At 43.4% G+C, this 15,038-nt stretch overlaps 1 protein-coding gene and 1 long non-coding RNA gene across 6 annotated transcripts; one reads left to right on the forward strand and one right to left on the reverse strand.

The window, feature by feature from the left end:
• Nucleotides 1-3,830: 3,830 nt before the first annotated feature.
• On the forward strand, nucleotides 3,831-5,013 carry LOC117263701 (uncharacterized). Its single transcript, XR_004502199.2, has 2 exons — nucleotides 3,831-4,272; nucleotides 4,455-5,013. It is a non-coding gene; the product is annotated as an uncharacterized LOC117263701 (long non-coding RNA).
• A 2,244-nt stretch (nucleotides 5,014-7,257) lies between these two features.
• LOC144458572 (atos homolog protein A-like) lies at nucleotides 7,258-12,822 on the reverse strand. Of its 5 annotated transcripts, none has more exons than XM_078161070.1 (3): nucleotides 12,147-12,822; nucleotides 8,927-9,120; nucleotides 7,258-8,804 (listed from the first exon to the last, which is right to left on the reverse strand). In XM_078161070.1, the coding sequence occupies exons 2-3, from the start codon at nucleotides 9,085-9,087 to the stop codon at nucleotides 8,651-8,653; spliced, it is 315 nt and encodes a 104-aa protein (XP_078017196.1). In that variant the 5' UTR covers nucleotides 9,088-9,120; nucleotides 12,147-12,822; the 3' UTR covers nucleotides 7,258-8,650. The 5 variants fall into 5 exon arrangements, with proteins under 5 accessions (XP_078017196.1, XP_078017198.1, XP_078017199.1 ...); XM_078161072.1 differs by lacking the exon at nucleotides 12,147-12,822 and adding an exon at nucleotides 11,961-12,140; XM_078161073.1 differs by lacking the exon at nucleotides 12,147-12,822 and adding an exon at nucleotides 11,938-12,140.
• Between the last annotated feature and the right edge of the window lie 2,216 nt (nucleotides 12,823-15,038).

Below are 15,038 nucleotides of genomic sequence, written 5' to 3' on the forward strand. Positions count from 1 at the left end.
GGCTTGTGCTACGAAGCAGGGTTTGGAGTTAGCGAGGTAACTTCAGGGTTAACTCTGGGTTTTCAGTAATATGAAGCTGGTTCTCTTTATACTGGGATAAATCACCATGGTAACTTATTCTGAGCAGCTAACCTGCTCCGGAGCAGGTTAACTTCAGGGTAACAGATCACAGCCTGCCAACACCCCGACCTCTGACTGCTGCTATTTCACACTCTGATCCCATCACTGCAGCTCAACATAACATGAGACACCTGTGTGATGAGAACTAGGTTAAAACAGATAATATTTTATTAGTAAAATAATGCACACACTGTTAATTGGCTCCTCTTACTATAAATGCAACATTTCGGTCAGACGGACCTCATTAATCATTAACTACTTTTCCACCCTTTACTTCAGCAGCACAGTCTGGTGTTAATTGAAAGTGTTTGTGTGACATATTGAGAGGAGTTTTATCAACTAAACAGTAAAAAATACTCTCTACTAATGTCACATGTAGCTCAGTGATACCTACAGGTAAGGTAAATCTTGGGAGACAGTGAAGTTGTGGATAGTGTTTTCAGTGTTTCTAGATTTTCTGTTAAGATTATCATTGTGTGTCGTTTACATCCACGCCATTGACATTTTACTGTCTCTCAGTCTCAGACACTTTCGCCACTCTTTCATCTCATAAAATATGAAGCAGCCGACTTCATTCATGGTTTTGATGATGTCGCTTGTCATTAACAGCCCCTCCTCTTTCAAATGAATGGGCTCATGGCTGGATAGGAAAACCCAGAGTTGACTGAACTAGTTGGTAACCAGCTTTGTCGTACCAGTTATCAAGATGTCCAGTCAAACCAGGTAAAAAAAAAAAGATATCCTGGGTAAGTTTAACTGGCTTTGTAATACAGGCCTCTGGATCAACATAAACAAGTTATTCAGAATCAATATGGCAGTGATGGTCATGGATCAACGCGAGCACTGCAATCCTGCAAAAAATAGTTCTGAAAAGGCTATTAGAAATGAGGGAAAATGTGTCCCTCACAGGTATTTGCAACTGCAAAATGACATCATCCTTACTCTTAATGAACAATATCAGGGTTGCAAACTGGTCAGAGGGCCGGAGTGAGATTTTAGCTTGTGACGTAACGTCTGCTCATGTGGTCATGAACGTACATGGACACAGCGGCACGTTTTTTTGTTGTTGTTTTTTTTATCTTAAAAGAGTAATATGCACAGCACGGACCTGCACGGAGTGTGTAGAAGAGCAGCTGCAAAGCTGGGCATAGCGTGGCCAGAAACCCCCGCTGAGACCACCACGTCTCAGTACAAGGGTAAACAGCTGCCTAAAGCCAAATCCTGCCGGTCTTCGCTGAGTGCCTGGAAGAGGCGACCCGGTCATGGAGCAATCCTCTCATCGCCAAAAACCCCATCCAAGGAGGGGCGGCGTTGGACTGGGCCGACATGGAGGAGAACGGTTTTTCCCACCTGCCTCCGGTTGAACCTCTGCTGGCTTCTCACCTCCATCCTACACAGAAATCCACTATGACCTCTGCGGGCCCAGCTCTGCCTTCCAAAGCGGATTCTTTTCAGTCATCACTCACTGAAAAAAGCTACAAGGCGGTGGCTACGTCGGTGAAGGCTCTGAACGCATTGTCACTGCTGCTGGCCTACCAGGCCGAGTTGGAGGATGACATGTCGAGCCATGGCCGTGATGGTCGCTCAGGAGAGGGCGAGATGGCTAAACCTGTCCAGCCTCTCTCACAAGGAGAAGTCCCAGCTCCTCGATGTCCCTGTGGACCCTAAAGGCCTATTCAGCCCAGCGGTAGCCACTATGCAGAAACATTGTGAGGAGAAGAAGAGGGAAGGTGAAGCACTCCAGCTGTGTCTCCCTAGAAAAGTGCCACCCCTCCCCCCACTGCACCCCAACAGACGTTTGCCCAAGCTGTGGCTCGACCAGTCTACTGCATCCCCAAGCTTCAGCCCCAACCCCCGGCAAGCAGCCGGGGTCAGAGCAGGCCCCAGGAGCTTAAAGGTGCGTGGGCTAAGAAACTCTTCGTTCCCAGTGTGACGCCAGGAAAGCAAGCCGCCCATCCTGCCACTCTGGGGGCCAAGAAGAAGTGCGCTGTCTCCGGCGGCGGTGGCGCACACGCCGGAGAGGTGGAGCTGGGGCGCGGCAGAGGTGAGCTGGGATCCCCGATAGGAGCGGGGGCAAAGTTTTCCCGTCGTGTTGACGGGAAAAAAATTGCATTTGAAACAAACACATGTGCAAGCCAGGTAAGCATCTTTACGACAATACGCGCTAGAGCTCATGGGAAATGTAGGCTTCATTCCGGCAAAACACTACCACTTTTGTCCACAGGGTCGCCAAAATCAACTCAAAATGCCCCTACAATGAACTTTCATTCACTTTCATTTCACTCAAAATGAAACCCTAACCCCTAACCCTACCAGAACCTACAGGTGGAGGCAGCGGTGCAGGTTGCTGGCAGAGGCTGTAGTAGGTGGAGGTTTGGCAACAGCAGTCTGCCAGAATCTACAGGTGGAGGCGGAAGTGCAGGTTGCTGGCAGAGGCCGTAGGTGGAGGTTTGGCCACAGCAGTCTGCCAGAATCTGCAGGTGGAGGCAGAGGTGCAGGTTGCTGGCAGAGGCTGTAGTAGGTGGAGGTTTAGTAACAGCAGTCTGCCAGAATCTACAGGTGGAGGTGGCAATTGCAGGTTGCTGGCAGAGGCTATAGGTGGAGGTTTGGCTAGTTTATTTCTCATCATGCTGGCAAAGGCTGTAGTAGGTGGAGGTTTCGGCCACAGCTGTCTACCAGAATCTGCAGGTGGAGGAAGCAACTGCAGGTTGCTGGCAGAGGCTGTAGATGGAGGTTTGGCCAGTTTATTTCTCAACATGCTGGCAAAGGCTGTAGTAGGTGGAGGTTTGGCCACAGCTGTCTACCAGAATCTGCAGGTGGAGGCGGCAACTGCAGGTTGCTCGTAGAGGCTGTAGGTGGAGGTTTGGCTAGTTTAGTTCTCATGGTGGCTGTGACAGGCTTTTGGTGTAAGGTGGAGCAGGACTCTTTAGAGGCGGTAGTTGGAGGTTTGGCCAGTTTAAACCTGAGCGAGGCTGTGTCGGTATTTTGGTGTAGGGTGGAGCAGAACACTAGAGGCGGTAGGTGGAGGTATGGCTGCAGCTCTCTGCCAGGAACTACAGGTGGAGACGAGGTGCAGGTTGCTGGCAGAGGCTGTAGGTGGGTAGAGGTTTGGCCGCAGCAGTCTGCCAGTATCTGCAGGTGGAGGCAGCAACTGCAGGTTGCTGGCAGAAACTGTAGGTGGAGGTTTGGCCAGTTTAAACGTTGCTTTGACAGGCTTTTGGTATAGGTTGGATCAAGACAGTTTAGTGGCGGAAGATGGAGGTATGGCTGCAGCTGTCTGCCAGAATCTGCAGGTGGAGGCGGAGGTGCAGGTTGCTGGCAGAGGCGATGTGGATGGTAGAATTTGAATCTGATGGTGGCTGTTAAAGGCTATTGGTCTAAGGTGGAGCAGGAAACTTCAGAGGCTGCTCGTGGAGCTGTTTCCATAGCTGTCCTCCAGAGTCTGCAGGTGGAGCATGGGGCAGCAATTGGCTGGTTAAAGATGCAGGCAGAGGGTGGAGGCAGTAGATGGCTGTGTGACAGAGGTGGAGAGGAGTACATCTTGCAGCACACAGTTCCAACACTTAACCATAAACTACAAAACTTAACTTAAAGTAAAAAAAACTTAACCTTAAAACTACCAAACTTAACTTAAAGTAAAAAAACTTAACCTTAAAACTACAAAATTTAACTTAAACTACAAAACTTAACTTAAAGTACAAAACTTAACCTTAAAACTACAAAACTAAAACTTAAACTACAAACTATTTACATATTTGAGCTAACACGAGTAATGTTCAGTGCTTAGCTCGTTTCTGTGGCAGTGTCCGGGGCTTTGGTTATCCCGAAGTGTCCACGTCATACAGGGGAGGATGGTCTTCAACCCCGTATGACACGCCCACATGAACCAGTCCGTCCTCACTGAATGATTCGGTGAACGTTGGACGCTCCAGGCGCTCCAGAGATCCACTTGTAAATACAACCATTCAGATAACATGTAACAATGCTGTGTAATAGTAGCCTGGGTTGATAAACTGAAGCCACCTGTCTGTTTACATCTTCTTCTTACAGGTATTTCCATACGCTGTGTAAAAGAAGAGCCCTCCTGACTGACTGTGCTGCTGAACTACATCGACCAGAAAGAGCTCTTCCTCTCACTCGTCTGAAATCAAGGTAGTGTGGATCAGGATGGTGTATGGCAGTATGATTTGGTGGTGTCTGAGAGTCTAGCTGTGCATCAGGTCATTAGATTTTTGAATGTATGTTAGCAATGATCAGGCCTGTAGACGTCACTGTGTGAAAACAGAGACGTTATTTATCTTTGTGATAGAAGATCTTTTATGTGTTTTGTTCAGGCCCCGTTGGACTTCGTGGACTCCCAGATACATCAGGAGCTGATCGAGCCGGTTCTAGACACACAACAAGGCTCACTGTTGTCATCTTTTAATGGGAAACTGAATTGTATTGATAGATATTGATTAGATAGAAGTTTATTGATATTATTCTTGGTGAATGAAAATAAATCACAATGTAACCTTAAAGATATAAACTGCAGTATGATGAATTAATTAATGAGTTATTACATATTTACAAGACCACGAACAGTTGTTTTTGTGACTGAGGGCAAGTGCTAGGTTGTAAACCTGACCGACCCAGTTGTCACCACAAACTATCCAATCATCATGGCCTTAACCACTCACCTATGTCAACGGATGGAGGAGATTTTTATATAATCTTATATAATGTACCATATACATATACAGTATAATAGTATACTAAATACACACAGTTATCTGATTGCTTGGTAGACTGTTAGGTGCAAACAACTACTTTCTTTAGATTGCACAGTTACACACTGTTTATGTCTTCATCTTGCTTTTGTTGGCTGCATTAAATCTTTCACCTTGTAAGGAAGATGCCTATGACCTTTTCATTTTCACTGTCACTGTCAACATTAAAATTATAATCAATCAATAATCCACTCTATGTTGTAAACAAGAAGTCTGAGCAGAATAAGCAACACAATAGATTCTCACAATGAACAGCCATATCTTACACTCTTACCCAGTAGTTACAGCTCAGCTGTTTAAGAAACATTTCAATGCTTTGTGGACCAGTCAAACAATATATGCAGAATAACCAGAACAAACATTACTCAAATTATAATGGTGAAATTGAGAACAATAACTACAATATGTCTGTTTTCTTTATTTACTACACAGAACACTCGGATGTTTGCGGTACGTAGTTTATTAAGAGCCTTAGTCAGAAATTAATGCTTATAGTGACGGTTTTAAAAAACTTGTTACTTCTTCTTACCTCAACTCCGGTGCACCTGAGTGCATCATGTTGTTACAGCTAATTTATACTTCTGCGTTGAATCGACGCCATAGGCCTCCTGTCTGTGCTGTAACAAAAACCCAGATTTCAGTCAAATAATCCTCAGATCTGGATTATGATGAATGCTTTGCTGATCAACTCGGTTTATGTTCCCACACAAGTTTTTCTGGAGGCCTAAAACTGAGAACATAAGTAGGAGAGGGGCTTGGCTCTTACCTTAGAAGTATTGTATCTTAAATAAGGCTAAAGAAGTATACCTCAAAATTGTACATAGAATATACCCTGCCAGTTGCCTAATAACTAACTTTACAGACACTGATACTACCTGCTCTTTTTTGTTAGAACATAATAGACTATAGAAACTATATTTCATCTTTTTTAATGTTAAATATCCATAAGATTTTGGATCAATCTGGAATCTCATGTCTTTGAAACCTGTAATTCAGTTTACTCCTTCAATTTTAAGGATATTATTTGTTATTATTGTAAATCCAGATAGTAGGACTCTTGAATATTTTATTAATTCTGTTATTCTAAATGCTAAATGTTTTATTTACAAACATAAATTATCCTAGTCAACTGCTGAATTTTTTATCTTTTCTCCTAGAATCTAAGGTTCTTCTCAGATCACTCAGTTCTTTAAAAACAAAAAGTGTATGTAATTTGTTTCTCTGAGTCCTGTATGTATCATATATTTTTACGAAATTGACTTGAAATACTGTAAGTTGAACTTTTCACATATACTTATGTCATTCCTACTTTTTTTCTACATGTGCTGTTATTACCTGATGTGTTCTACATGCTCATTTTGTCAAATTAAAGAAAGTTTATTTTCCTGTACCAACATTTTCTCCTCCTGCAGTGTATTAAGAGACTGGCATATGCAGTAGCTCTGCTCACATTGTGCTAAATTACAGGTGAATTAAGCAACACAGCATACACATGTGACACAAGCAGACATACAGCCTGACTTTGTCACCATGCAAAAAATAAATGATGCATACACATATGGCTAAGCAGGGCAGATGCATTTAAGCACCCAGTGGTCACCATAATAAATGACCACTACCTACTATATTTGCAGCTGTGTGTGCTAAACTGACAGCATGCTACTACTACTATTAGCTGTTGTAAACTGCTGTGTGCAGTTTTATGGGTGTGAAGTAGTGCTGACTTCAAGCTGCATCACACAGAATTAAGAGTCAGGGAATATATCAGTGCTGTGCTATAAAGGGACTGCTATTCATATGTCTTAATGTTAATAAGTTGGGTGATGCAATCTTTGCCTAATAAGAGGTGTTCTCTCACATTTAGGCTCAATATTTTGGACACATGTTGCATTTAGTGTTTTTCGTCTGATTCTAAAATGTGCCAGCTGTAAGGTTGTGCCATTGTATGAAACATACTAAGTATACTAACTGACATAATTCCCATTTACCAAGAGAAACGTGTTCAGAATCTGCCGGTCTACAGATAGGTGGTGTTAAGACTTCTTAACTGTCCTATCACCTGTAAAAAAAACACTCTGGCCCCTCTGTTACCAGTGCTTTTATGCTATTTTTGGTCCCTTATCACTACCTTGTTTGAGTTTACATCTGTTAAGGGTGTCACTGTAACACGCCTCACAGGAGAAACAAAATTGATAAGGAGCGTTTGTCCGTGGACAGATGTTGCAAATTAGTGTCTCACTACAAACACTTAACAAAGTGCATCTGGTTCTTGTGCATGATTCAGATGCTACTGTGATGTCCGTGTCAACCAAGCTAAACTATACTGAACTTTGCATTCAGAAATCTTAGTTGAAATACTACCATGATGTCAACTTTCAAGTTCTTTATTGTCATATAAAAATGTATCCATAAGGTACCTGTGACTGATGTAATTCCAAAAACTCAAACTTGCACCACAGCTCTGTTGTTAGGGACTAAATCTAAAGAAGCAGCAGAAATCCCCTGTGTTTAGTTCCTTTCATTCCAGTGTGTGACTGTATGGAAATGCAGTGGTGGGAAACACGTTGAGGAAAAAAAACAAAACAAAACACAAAGAGACAGAGCAGCCTTCAAGATTGCTTTAGAAGATATATAGATATATTTTTTCAGATTTGAATATTAATGTCAAAAATACATATTATGATATACAGTTTGCACTACATCATCTTAGCATGACAGATGTCACAAGTAGTAACTGAAATATTAATTTAAATATTAAATAAACTGATGGTAAGTAAACTGAAAAGTGAATGTGTAAACACTAAACTAAGGTTACTCTTTTCTATTGCAACACTTCCAATAAAGTGGTTCTGTAACAGTACAAAAGTATTAGAATATTACTATTTTCTGTTTCATTTCCAGTTATAATGAGAAAAAAAATCCACAGTGCACTGATTTTCTGCTGTGATGCTTTCAGTTGACTCAAGCTTGATTGCTTGTTGAACTTTAGTGGTCCATGGTATGGGTTTTTTTTTTTTTGGACGAGGGAATGGCGTTGCACCACAGTCTGCCGCCCGCTTCCTCTTCCATGCGCGCTCCCTCTGCTCCGAGCTCAGGAATCACAGGGTCAAAGCTGCGTTCACTTTCATTTCAATCAATCTAATCTCCAAATTTAAAACAAAGTGTTTTATCATTAAAAGGGCCGTGTATTGCATTAATAACTAAATTAATTGAGATTGAACACTTATTCATTTTGTCAAGTACAGGTCCGATTAACATTTTGAGTTGAGCAAACAGAGTAAAGAAGCCTAAACTCTGCTGAAATAATTTAAGTATCTAACTGATTCTGAAGACGATCACTGGTCTCTCTCCTGCCAGATGCTGGAGGGGATACACACAACAGCAGGAAAAAGAATGACATATCATATCTGGTAAGGCCTTTTTACCCAGGAGAACAGGATCTGAAACACACTCTACAACTGTAACCTTTGACCCATTTTCTTTGATCCAAGGTTGTGCACTTAACAAAGAACATCAATTCTGACGAGTCTCCCAGGCTCTTAGCCCACCCCCACTTGTCAGTTCTGGGTGACAGAAGGGATGACACTTAAGATTTTGGGCACATGCCAGGTGAGTCTTGTTGACTGTAGTCCTTAAATTGCTCCTCTTTTAGAGACGTTCATTTTGCCATGGGCTGCGTAAGAGTCTTTTGCTGGCATCAAGGTGTGACTGAAGCTTCGGCAGTCGCCTGCCAGGAGGGGGAGGAGGGAGGGAGTCGGGTCTCAGCAGCGGGGAGAGAACGGTGGGTCGATTGGGGACTCTGTGGAGGACTGGAGCTCGTAGGCAGCTCCACTGTCCACCTCCATGGACTTCCTGGAAAACAGCAGACGGATGTCCCTATGGAGGTAGATCTTCCCAGACTTAGAACTCTGGAACCTGGTTGGGTTTGGACAGATGGACGAAGGACAGAGAGGATGAATAAGGGAAAAGAAACATCACAGCTACTGGATACATTCCAGTTTCAGTGTGCACTAGAGACAAACTAACAGCCAGTTTACCTCAGATGAACGAGGTAGTGCAAAGTGCGTCCCTGGCCGAGGGACTTCCTGCTGGTCTGATTGTTTGTGTCACGGCGGACGGGCACAGAGAAGGTTCTCTGGCGCAGGAAGGTCTGGTGTCCAGCTGGCATGGCTCGTAGGTCATACATCACAACAAACATCTTCACAACTGTCTTGTTGGGATTGAATAAGGTCTGAAAGGTATAACCAGAGAGCACTTAGGCAGGTTTCTAACTCTTTGTGACCTTACTTCATCAATCTACAACAACACAACAGAACCCTACGTGCCTGCATAAATCATGCTAAGAAATGGACTTCAATTATATAGAGGAAAATGCATTTCAAATTCAGAAAAATAAGTACATAAATTAATAAAAATATACCTGTTAGATGATGAATTTTTCTCTATGACCACTAGGGGTCTCCCTTTCCCTTTGTTAGTTGGTGTAATTTGCTCTTTGTTCTCAGCTATGTGTGTACGCCATGATGCAGATACTATATAATAAGGTAAGGTTATATATAAGGTCAATGAGGCATTCAGGATTCCCCTCGCTGGTGTGTTCAGGACTGTGTGTTGCAGAAGAGCGGAAGTTATTTAAGTCATACTTACAGCATATGACATTTCTCTTTCTCTCTCTCCCTCAAGTAGCTCATATACTTCCCCAGCAGTACTTTTTGATGCTTGAAAAGCACCCAAACAAACACCACCTGGCCAGCCATGTTTTCCGAGCTTGCGCAATGAAATGCATTTACCTCGAAGTCGGAATTTCCGACCCGGATCTTTCCGAGTACAATCGAACGCAGCATTACTCATTAGCGTAGCCAACCTAAGCAAGCTTTTTCGGTAACCCTGTAGTAGATTAAGGTTTTTGTTCAGTACTGAGGATTTTGTTTAATTGTACTAATTTCAATTTGGAAAACCAGCTTAGCTCTGAAGAAGCACAGACATTTTGAAAGAAGCACAGGAGCCAATATTATCCCCCTGTAGAGCCGGAGAGCCACTGTTTTAGACGTGCGCAGTTTCAGAGCCACCATTTTAGACGTGCGCAAGTGCCAGTTTCAATGCCACCATTTTAGATGTGCGCGAGCTCGAGAGGACGGGGTCTCTGTCAATCATTTTTTAATGTGGCCAAACATAGGCTCACAATGACCTGTCAGTCGAACACTTACCAGTTTTAAATTCAGCCAACCAATTCACAGTAGTGGGAGTAGTCAACATAACTAGCTAGCTATGCTAGTGCTAGCTTTTGTCTAAGTATCAACCCCCGATCATAATGGAATATAGTAACTTCAACTGCTCATTTCAGAAAGGACCACCATGAGAAAATTTGTTCCTTGTTTAAATTACAGCATAATTAACTAACAAAGTTTGTTTCTGGCCACCAGCATTAACTAGCACAGCAAGCACTTTAGCGCTAGCACACACGTTAGCTAGCACAACAAGCATACTAGCTAAGTTAGCTGAGAAGTTGTCTATTTCAACTTGAAAATGTTGATAAAAACGTTGCTGTCTGTTGATACTTTGTCGAGGGCTGATGCTAAAATGGAAGGACAAGTCCACCTGTCCGGAGGGAAGGGGCACAAAACCTCCGGGGAAAACAGTGAAAAAGTCCAGGGGTGTGTGCAAACTGGAGGAAAGCCAACTAAACTCAGCAACGTCCTGCCCTCCCTCTGGTTCTTCTAGCTGAGGAGCACAACACAATGTGGGTCAGAAGGGTTTGATGGAGGCTCCTTAGGAGCTTAGAGCTAGGACGCTTGTCAAATTTTTCCCCAGGGGTCTCATGCCCCTGTCCTCTGGACGGGCAGACTTGTTCCTCCAGATCATCCATTTTAGCACTAATCCAAGTAAAAGTATCAATAGATGGCAGCATTTTAATCAACATTTTAAAGTGGAAATAGACAGCTTGTCTATGATCCATTGTCCATTTGATAATCTAAACAACTAATATGTTTGCTTGGTGTGGTCCTCCTAAAATAACCAGTGGTGAAAACTGCTATATTTTCTGTTGGTCCATGATTAAAGAGCTAATAAGGAAACAGCGGTAGCTAGAAAGCTAGTGCGCTTGGTAGTAGAAAAGTTTTTTATTTCTGCTTTATTAACGTTATTAACGTTATTTTTACAACAAGGATCTAAAATATGTTTTTAGCAATCTCAGTCTGTAGAACGTACAACTGGGAGCCTGGTACTCGCACATGCGCACGTCTAAAATGGTGGGGGATGTTTCTCAAAAGAGCAGCACACTGATGATGTCAGAAGGCTTGGTTGGTCCAGGAATGCGATGTGGGATGTTGATCCAGGAACATGTCCTACATGGCAAAATCATGTCATGCCATTTTTCAAGGAGTTTTTTTAACATGTCCACTCAGGTGGACAGCATGCGTTTAAGTTTTCAACTGAAGAAATAAAAACCAATGAAAAAAAAAACGGATGTATTAATTAAAACTATGAAACGATATATTTTTTATACTGTTAAACTGGAGTGTTCACACATTTTAACATACTCCAATAGTGTTCCTCAGCCTCTCCCCTTTCTACACCTCCCCTTTGTACCACTGCTCCCTCATTCAGCTCCTTGCTCTTGGCTCCTCAAAAAACTGAATTTGACCAATTGTTAACTAATCAGCGATACATGACTGCCATCTTGTGGCAGCATATGGTACACCCATCAAATCTCCTGTCACATACCTGAGTGTGCACATTACAACAGACAATAAACTGAGTGAATCCTTGAATGTCTGGAACAAGATGGATGAATGCAAATCAAGATCAGACAGATGGCTGAACAGATCTTCGGTCGTATTTACATAACAAAGATTAAAAGGTTAATACGTTAATAAGGTCCATTTACTAGAAAACAGACAAAACAATAGCATAAAATATAACATAAAATAAACACAACACGTTTATCTTTTCTGTCATTTTAGCAATTAAAAATACAACTGTAACATTAGCACTTAAAAAACCCACACTAACGTTACCTTAACAATAATATCTATTTAAAACAGCTCACCAGGCGAGCATGTGCACACACACCTGTGCTCCATGAGCCCCTGAACTGCTCAGGTGCTCTCACCTTGACTGGTCAAATTAAATGGTAAATGGACTGCACCCATAAAGCATCTTACTAGTCATCCAACCACTCAAACTGCTCATTCACACACTGGTGGCCATGGCTACCATGCAATATGTCACCTGCTATTCAGTTTTTAACACACTCACACAGCCACCGGGAGCAATCTGAGGTTCAGTATCTTGCTCAAGGATATTTCAACATGCAGACTGGAGGAGGCGGGGATCGAACGGCTGATCTTCCGATTGGTGGACGTCCCGCTGTATCTCCTGACCCACAACCTGGGTCCTCAGGTCCGCCTACTACATGTTTTCATATTGTAATAGAAAACTGAAAAAGAGACATTCACGAGGACAGCTACGTAATATATTCCTGCTTGAAGACAGCCCTTGTCACTACAGCCACAGATGCTTTCGGCCGGCAGTCGCCAGTTAACAGGGTCGCAGGTAAATCCGAGACAACGGTCCTGTTGAAGCCTCTCGCTTTCATTTGTCCTGAAAACTGCGAGAAAACCTTTGTGTTTCTGAGCGTCGTGGACAGTTTCCAGTTGATGTTTTCTTCGTCCCGTTTCTGGAGAACTGCATTCTTGGTCGTCGAACCAAACTACTCCTGGTCCACCGGTCGTGTTGTCGTTACCTGTTGCCATAGTCCCGTAGAGTGTGTTCTTTAAGCGCCCCACTGATGTAGCGTGTGGTCTGTCTACGGCAAGCCTGGAGGGCTAAAATGCAGTGGCAAAAGGCAAAGCGGCCCCGGAGGGCTTTGGGTTTACAATACGCAGGTTAAACGAGCCGCACTCTGACCACTTCCGGCTCGCGGCTCGCCGCCTCAGACGGGTTTGCACATGCGCAAAACAGACCGCTGAGTCACCGACGGAACCAGGGTAGAGTTTGATTTGAGAGACAGAAGCGTTTTGTTTTATAAATAAAAAGTCCAAAAATGCATATGACTGAAAAAAACCACTTACCCAGTGTTAATAAGTTGTCACACAATAATAATGTATGAAAACTCAGTTCTGACAAACTTCAGATGAACCTTGTAATTCCAAAGTGAGGTCATGAGCATGTAGCCAAGAGGGGGCGGGGTGTCGTGACGTCACAAAGCTCAGAACGCACACATGCCTTTGTGACATCACAGAACAAATTTACCAAACCTTCAAATAGGACCCAATCTCCAAAATATTTTATGATCTAACTGCGTGTTAGTTCTCATCATCTCCACACCGGCTCACGGACACACGACCGACATTTCATCGCTACTAACTAACTTACTGACCTACTATTAGGTTCAATCAAAATGGAGAGGGAAAACGTCACCGATCCTGACGCAATTATTGCGGTCCTTCGAGAGCAACTTGATGCCTCCAGAAATAACGAGGAGAGTTTAATCGAAAAGCTCAAACAGTATCAGCAAAGGATTGCAGATGTTGCTAAAGTGGAGAAAAGACTGTCCACTGAAAAGACCCTCAGAGAGCAGAAGGAGTCTGAACTGAGGAAGTTTCGCGATATTGAGTCAGTCAACAAAAAACTGACTTCGGAGGTGCAGACGCTGCAGCACGAGGTAACAGTGCTGACAGGAAAAAACACGTCTGCCTCCAAGAGACTAGAGCAACAGAAGCAACAGCTGAAAGACAAGGACACCAAACAGGAGAAGATGACGGATTACTTCCAAAAACTGATGAATGAATCCAAGTATTACAAAGAGGAGGTAAAGAAACTGGCCCTCGATAAAGACTATGCCGTTAAACTCAAACGAAAATCAGCAGAACTGAGGAAGGAGATTGAGGAACAAAAGAACCTAAATAAAATTCACCAGGACAATATCGGTTGCTTTAAAAGGCAAATTACAAACCTGGAAAGTGACAAAAGGGATCTTGAATTGTCACAAAAAGAAATGGGCAGCCAGATGGATAAAATGAGAAAAGATATGGATGCGCTCAAATTAGAAATTGAGACGCACAAAAATGAAGCTTTTAAACAGAACAATTTAATATCAAAGCTTCGAAGTGACACGCTCATCAGCGAGAAAGTCAAGAGGAAACTGGAAAAGAATGTTGATGAAACAAAGCAGCGCGTTAAGGACCAGGACCAGATAATAACTGATCTCAAAACTGAGATTAGAAATAACAAGGACGAGCAGACAGAGACACAAATCCAGATTACCGTTCTCAAGAATGAGAGAGACCTCACCCTTGAGAACCTGTCCAAGGCTCAGAGGGAAATTGGTCTGCTGAAATCAACAGTTGAAAAACAGCAGCAGAAGATCCTAGCCATGACTTTGGATCAGAACAAAGTGGGCACAGAGCTGGACCAGGTCAAAAAGGATTATGACTCTGCGCGCAAGCAGCTCATAGAGGTCAGTAAGAAACTGGAGCAAACACAGGTGTTGCTGGGCAGGCATAAAGACAACGTGAAACAAGACGTAAAGCTGGAGGAGAAGAGATACATGGTGATCCTGGCAGAGAAGGAGGGATTAGAAAGAGAGCTGCAGCACTCCATGCATCAGGTATCACAGCAGCGTCACACCATTACTGTCCAGAAGGCTGCAAAAGAGGCGTTAGAGCAGACAGTAAAATCGCTCAGACAGGAAGTCGAGTCCCTCACGCTGCAGAACTGCGAGGCTGGGACTAAGAACAGCAGACTGACAAAGGCATTTAACAAGCTTAAGCTCCAGAAAGCTGTCTTCGTCCCAGCCGATAAATGGCGAATTTCCAATTCCACCCATCTGCAGTATAAGTACAGACAGAGTTTCCAGCGTGAACGCTGTGCGCAGCGCCAAGCAGCACTCATGGAAAGACAGCGAAAGGAGATTGAGGAGCTGAAGCTAGCTTTGGCACGGCGTCCGGATGACGCAGTCCAAAAGCTGGTTAAGTGTCAGTGGGACAACAGAGAGCTCAAGAAACAGCTCATGGCTTTCAAAGGAGAAAAAATAGCGTACGAGGGGAGTTATCAGCGTGTGAGGGAGGAAAACAGGAAGCTGTCAGAAGCCCTGAGTGACGTGAAGGTGGAGGCTTGGCGCAAACGCAAAGCAGCGCCCCAGCGTGA

The sequence above is a fragment of the Epinephelus lanceolatus genome, chromosome 2 (assembly GCF_041903045.1).
Source record: "Epinephelus lanceolatus isolate andai-2023 chromosome 2, ASM4190304v1, whole genome shotgun sequence".
Lineage (NCBI taxonomy): Eukaryota > Metazoa > Chordata > Actinopteri > Perciformes > Serranidae > Epinephelus > Epinephelus lanceolatus.